Source organism: Opisthorchis viverrini, assembly GCF_000715545.1.
Source record: "Opisthorchis viverrini unplaced genomic scaffold opera_v5_372, whole genome shotgun sequence".
In the NCBI taxonomy this organism is placed as follows: Eukaryota; Metazoa; Platyhelminthes; class Trematoda; order Opisthorchiida; family Opisthorchiidae; genus Opisthorchis; species Opisthorchis viverrini.
In genome coordinates this window covers 7,577-14,713 of record NW_008752030.1, presented here as the reverse complement: position 1 = coordinate 14,713, position 7,137 = coordinate 7,577, and the positions used below count along the sequence as shown (strand labels likewise).

General features: G+C 42.5%; 1 protein-coding gene across 1 annotated transcript in view; it reads left to right on the top strand.

The window, feature by feature from the left end:
• Window positions 1-4,087: 4,087 nt before the first annotated feature.
• T265_10477 (hypothetical protein) overlaps window positions 4,088-7,137 on the top strand; it is a gene marked incomplete at both ends in the record, with an annotated part of 9,582 nt that continues 6,532 nt past the window's right edge. The window contains one exon of the mRNA XM_009176859.1: window positions 4,088-4,467. Within this exon, the coding sequence (XP_009175123.1) occupies window positions 4,088-4,467 (380 nt within the window). The remainder of the gene's footprint in view (window positions 4,468-7,137) is intronic.

The following is a 7,137-nucleotide window of genomic DNA, read 5'->3' as shown; positions in this document are numbered from 1 at the left end:
CCCGATCAGTTGGATGCTACAAGTGTGGTGTGCCTGACCAGTGAAAGAATCAATGCTCTCCTACCCAATCCCCTGTACATAATAAAATTTTGGATTACTCCTCTCTTTTCGGATGTGTTGCAATTGGCGCAGTGAGACAAGATAAGATACCAGCCGTTGTCAAGATAGGCAGGAGGGAGTTGTGCTTCACTACTCCGGTAACAGGGGTATCATTGAGGCGGAGAGGGAACACAGATGATTGCAGACCGTGCGCACTAACCGTGGGAGTGGTGTGTGAATACCAACTGAAGATTGATGGATTGTCAATGCACTGAATACGCCAGAACGATCAGTTCGTGCAGCACGTGTTTCTGATCAGTCCAAGCATAAAGCAGACAATATGGTGGGCAGATTTTCTTATGAGCGCAGACTCTCCGGCTGACCTAGAACAAGAAAAAACGGTGGCAAGGTATACACAGTCAAACTTCCCAAGTACTAAGGTGAGCAAGCTTCATGTCCGTAGGCATTCGTCTTTTAGCGCGCCCTCAAAACAGTCAGTGGTCGACGAAAATTCCGCACTGTTCACGAGCAACGAAGATCCGTTTGGCTTTTGCTCGTGGACTGAAGACGAACTTCCCCACTCGTCAGAAAGATGTAGACCTTACGGCCATCGTCCGCTGCCACTCTATCAACGGAAGGATGCCCATTAACAAATTTGAGAGATGTTGAAAAATGGCATGGGCGAAGAAGAATAGGAGCGCAGGAAAGTCTGCCGTTGTGTTTGTAAGGAAGTTGATTAGAAAATATACGCTACGCATAGAGTTTCGGCGTTCGAATTAACTGACCGTAGATTGTGTTGTAGCTGTGCCTTCGGTTGCGGAGTCTTTCGACCTGCTCTAGGATTTTCGTTATTTAAGAGTATTTGACTTGCGTTCCCGGTCCTGGCGACTTTCTATCCAGGCGAAGGACTGGGGAGAGCGGCGGTCACGCTCTGGGGTGCCCAGTTATAATTTAAGCGGATGCCGTTTGGTTTGTCTAGTGCACCATTCACATTCCGGCACTAGGTGCCGAAGGGAATGTCATGTACGGAAACGAAGTGTTCGGCTATTCGGAAGCATAGCACGCAGTTCACTTGAAGGCTGTATTGAAAAGAAATAGGGGGGTTGGCCTGCGGATAAACAGGGTGACGGAGAGGCAAGCCCGCATCAGGAAAACTTGCAAAGATCGGGAACTAATCTACTCTCAGTTCAAAGCGGTCTGTATGGCTGTTTGATTGACGAGAAGCATACTACGGTGTGCTTGTCAAGGATTTCTACACAACTGCTGTTCAATTGCATGACTTGTTTGGGCAAAATGGGAAATACGAATGAACCAGATAAACACGGGGTCGGAGGTTTGTTCACTGTCGCAACGGACGGTAGGTGTAGTAATTGAATCCGCTCATAACCCCCGGGTGTGGACCAGGACACCAGAGATCCTCACGAAAGCTCGCGCGCTTGGGCGCGCTGGGCGTGTGGGTTAGCAGCTGTTTAAAAAACTCCTTGCAATGCACAGCCGTCTATAAGAGGACCTCACAAGTCCTGTGGCTCCTAAAACGGATTTTTGGTCGTTTCACTGGACTGGCGCTGCCCCGAGTAATCAATACCTACATCCGAACAACCATGGAGTGTGCTATACAAACTTGGTCACCATGGCTTCAAAAAGACATAATTCTTCTACGGCGAATATATCATCGAGCCACGAAGCTGGTAATTGGATTGCATAATAAACCATACGAAGACAGGATTGCCGGTCTCAACCTGTTTGACTTCTACTATCGGCGCATCAGGAGAGTCCTAAGTCTAACATATAATATACTGAAGACACCTAATCATTCGCTGAAAAATCTATTGGTCCGACGTCCACCACGAACGGCAAGGGGGGAAGGCTTTCCGCTCTTGGTGCCTCACTCGAGGGTGAACTGTCCACGGAATTTTTTTGCAGTCCGAGTATGCTTCATTTGGAACTCCCTACATCACAATGTTGTACACTCGCCGAGTTTAACCATTTTCAAGAACAATATAGATGCATATATTATGTCCAAACCAAACCTGGAACTGTCTAACTCCATGTGATGCTCAGCAAACATTACGCACATTTTTGTGTCCCTTTGTATATAAACGTTCACCCTATGGTCGTTGTAAAGCTAACTGCTTTTTAGACAATTGAATCTTGAATTACCTTGAATTGAAAAAAGAATATCCACAAATTTTTCCTGGATGAAGTATACAATCGCACTTTATAAAATTACTCGCAATGACACAAAGCCAAATACTAACTACCGGAGTGTATGCGTACTTGCGTGCAAAATAACCAACGTGTTGCCACTACGTGTAGTGGCGCTTTAAGCTCCATGGTAAATATTTTGAAGACTGTTTCTAAGTATAAACATTTTCACCATAGGCATGGGGACTCGTTTGCATTTCTTCATCAGCTGGAGAAAACGTTTTATCGGATGAAAAAATATATCTTGTTCAAAGGAAGCCTAAGGGATTTACACAAAATGTACTACCCTGTTTCTAAGTATAATCATTTTCACCATAGGCATGGGGACTCGTTTGCATTTCTTCATCAGCTGGAGAAAACGTTTTATCGGATGGAAAAATATCTCTTGTTTAAAGTAAGCCTAAGGGATTTACACTAAATGTAATACCCGAACACTTCATACATTTGTCACTACAATCGGGCACTGAGCTCCTTAGGCAACCAAGATTGTAGTTTGTGGGAATTTTATGGCGGACCCATCTTCTAGGCTTCCCATCAATGCTCATTTGAGCTTAAATGCCTGGTTTCACGGTGTGCATCGCTGTTCATTGTCATTAGTCATTTCCGACTCATCGATCGCTTCAAGCAAGTGTTATGGTCAAACGTGATGTGCAATTAGGCTTGATACTTGCACTCAAAAACTACCTATATATGGAAGCGTGGAAGATGACTGGGAGGGTATACCCTTTGTCACAGAATATTTCAACGTTTTGTGTTCTCAAACCAAGACGCGATTTGATAAAACAGAGTTGAATCCAGCAATTTTCATGTAAGTTCATGCAAAGGACGGGAAGACCACACTTCAGCGGGATCACCCACAACAATTTAGAATTGTGAACACTAGGTTAAACCATATTTCTGTGAAAATTACACTTGAATTGCGCCTGACTGGTTTCAGTTGGTTTCAAAGCCATAAATATCTGGCGGTGGAAAAAAACCCACCCGTTATGCAACAGATGATTTCAGATACAAGGTAAGCTTTTCCAAAGCAGTCCGCGAGTGCGAAATTTGAAATCAGATGGCAGGTCAATGACAAGGGAAACGAAGTTTAAAGCCACTGGCGATCAGGAGTTATAAATAGCGGAGGTTTTGATGTCGGTGAAAGAAATGTTAGGAAAAACAATGCTTTTGTGCTATCCAGTAGAGTTCACTTTTGATTTGCTTTCGAAGCAGCCCGTAAGATATCGTCCTGTGCTGTGGAGAGAGATGATCAAAATATAAACACGTAGTTGCGAGTCGCCGGTTCGTTTTGAACAAACGTCTTTCTGGTCGTTTGCTTGTTTGCTGAGCCGGGCAATTTTACTACAAACTTTCTATCACCAATCGAAGTGACATCAACTGTGCGCTGTTGGGGAGAGTAGTTAGTAACCATCTTCGCCTCCTGAACTACCAAAATTTTCCTCTATAGAAAACGTCATTCTAAAAGCAATATTCTGAATTATCCGCGAAATTCACTGAACGTAGACCCGGAGACACCGGGAAATGTGTATTAGCCAAACACACTGACTGCACTAGGATTGAGGAAAAGTTGCATAGAACCTTGTATGTCTGAACTGGGTACCTATAAGACAAAACAATTTGCTACCTTATTATCTGTTTCCAAGGATGCCCGAATGATGAATTGATGCTGTTAGTGGTCGTAAAATCGTGCCAGAAATGCTAAATTTATACCGTTTCTAAATGGTAAACTTGATCTCATTGAAATAATTTAATTGCGAATATTCATAAGCCATGCAGATGAATCGGTTGCGTTTACTCGATGCCAGGTAACAATAAATCATGGGGGAATTAAAGAGGCAGCAAAATGCTGATTTGCGGGCTTGAAAATGAAGACAAACTTGACGAGAATTTATGTAGCGTAGAGTCACCCATTCTAAGCACGCAGGCTAATTCATTTTGTGGTGCTAGTCAATATCCAGCAAACGTGCAAGAGAAAGATGAACACACGGAAGAACGGCCTAGTTCCACTGGAGCATCTGAATCATTCAAATTGAACACCATGCTGATGTTCAATTTCCTCTTTTGCTCCGCCCGACGTGAAGCGTCCCCGAGAAAACCTCCAGCGGTTTGTGTCATTCATCAAGACTGTATAATTAATGAATACAAGATCTCTCAAGACGGAAACTGCCGCATGAAGGGAGTGATATTCCAAGGATCTGAGAAAAGGCAACGTGATTTTGCGAGGTTATAAATGGGATTTTTCGGTTCCAGTCTGATAAATGGTCCATGTTAGAGTAATCGAAGATTAGTTCAACTCTCTTGATGTATTGTTCGTTTCACTGTTAGGGTGGGTTGTTGAAATAAGATTTTCGCTGACCAAATTGCAAGAAACAGTACTCGGAAGCTTCCATGGTTTACATCTCTGTGCCAAAAAAACAACGATTCATGTTCTAAGACAGGATGAGGCGATTCTTTGAACTTCATAATATTTGAGGTTATGATGGAAGGCTCACAAAATGATTCAACACATTTAAATTGATTTGGACTAAGATAAGCACACGTTTTTTTGGAACCCTGCCTTGTGGAGTTGAGTGCTTGTTTGCTTTTGAGGGTGATCATCCTGACCTCCTCATATACTCACCTTTTCAAACTTTTGATCTACCTCTCTGTTTGCGCTAGAGCACAGAGTTTATAATTTATTGCTTGACTTTTTTTAAATTGAAGGGCTATAAACGTATTATACGACCTTCAATGTTTTCTGAATTTAGAGGAATTGTGCCCACAACACACTTATTTGCCACTACCAAATCAAAGTAAATAACAACCAGAGCTTACAATCGTTTGGAAGTTTTCATATTTTGGTTATCTCATTTGTGTACAAGATTCGTGATTCGTTTATCAGACCGCCTATCACTCTTCAAGGACGAATATCCATCCTAATTGTTGTTAACCCGCTTTCCTTGAGGGTGCTGAATTCCCTTGTTTTGACCTGCTTTTATTTCTCTGCAATATCCGCAGTATGTGAAGCGCCTTCGAAAGTGACACTTGCGTAGCAGCTCTACTCTATTAGATTCCAAATGTCAAAATGCTCAGAGATCTTTGAATTCTTTCCCAGCGCATCACCAACGTACCAACGTCTTCACAGTTTGTGCCGGAACTTCACAATCTGATTGCCAGCATGGACCCTAATTCCATGAAGCGATGAACACCCTCAAGGTGTTAGAATATTCGTACTGGTTACCCGCGCAGCCATGGCAATTGACTTGGGAGAGCGGGGTAGGGGGAAAACAGTTGAATTATATTCATTTAATATTTCGACTTTTGCTCATAACCCATCGATGAATAACCCGAAAAATTATTTGGTCATCAGCAATTCTCCGGCAATATGCATTAGATCCTTGATGTTCCAGCATGAACACAATATACGAGAAACGCAATGCCACATTGCCGATGTATTGGAGGGGAGATTTGAGAAGTTTACAAACTCTGTTGCTAAGGAGACGCCTTGAACTTCATGGCGTCTGGTCATTTTAGAACACATCGAAATTGGTGAGATTGAATGATGCCGAATGTGAGAAACTCGAACCACACCGGTTCGTTTGCAGTTTTTAGAAATCTATGCAGCTAAGTCCACAGTGGTAGGGTTGAGCATATTCCACATTATTTGGTGTTTTGCGGTGCTTTCCGTAGTGTTTTGGTGTTTTCAGCCAGTTTTAATGCAGTCGTGACCATAAAACTAGATTTCTTCTCCGCAATCCTTTTATTGTTGGATGAGAAACAACTCCACGCGGAAGCCTTCTTGAGGCAGCCAATTTATCCTCTGACTTTTAAAGTTTGCCTGTTTTGACTGAATATCTTTCTTATCTTCGTGGAACGTGTCGCCTCCTGATGCTGTATAAGGTCTCAGTTTTTACAGTTTTTTCACACCTTCTTATTACTGCAAGTTGACAAGAACTTGGATCTAGACCGAAGTTTGCTATGAAATTTCCTGATTTCAGCAATCAGTCGCAAATATCCGTAATGGAAAAAACGGATACTTAAGTAGCCCCGGAGTGCATAGGTTGGACGTAAATTTGTTTAAAAAGGTGTCCAGAAAAATCGGTCAATTTTGCATGTTTTGAAGTACGAAATCGCCCTAGGTAGGAATATCATCAGAAGCACCTCAATGTCATGGAAAATCTCAAGCAATAAGGAGATGAAGGTCAAAGTTTGGACACCTACACAGGTGTGCGAAGCTCTAACTAGACTGCCAGTTTGAGGTGGATAAAAAGATTTGCACGCTGGGTGAACAGAATCACAAGAGAAAGCTCAAAACGTTTCTTACGCAGTTCAGAATTATGCATACGTCATGTTGTGTATGGACGTTGAACCTACGGAACGGCTGTGAGAGCGAGATATCAGTTCTTTTTCGGAATAGTGAATTGCGTTGTGTACTGCTTGAGTGCGCGTGAAATAAGCTGATAAAAAGTCGCCTGTGACAGATGCTGCAGTCGGTGTAAAATCTAGCAGGAAAGCAGGATTCACTGATGTTCTGCTCTATTAGTGATTCTCATCAACGATAGAATGATTCTGCAGGGTTATTGAGCAGATTTAATCAACTGTTTAAATTGGTCAAGTGAAATTTGTTTTGAAAATATGGCTCCAGACCAACCCGAAACGTCAGCGTTTCTTTGAAAAGTATCTGCGCGTGACAAGTACAATGAGTGAGTTGGATGAAGATAAAACTTCGATTTAAGAAGATACGTGTTACTGCGATTATTGCACGGTTCACTGTCCGTTTTTGAAGTCCATTTAGGCAGGTGACGCAAACAAAAAAAAATCTAAATGCTGTTTTATAGTGGCGTATAGCGCCATATTACGTTTTCCATATTCAAATGCAAACCTGTGCGGTGAGGCCTGCCAGTATATCATGTC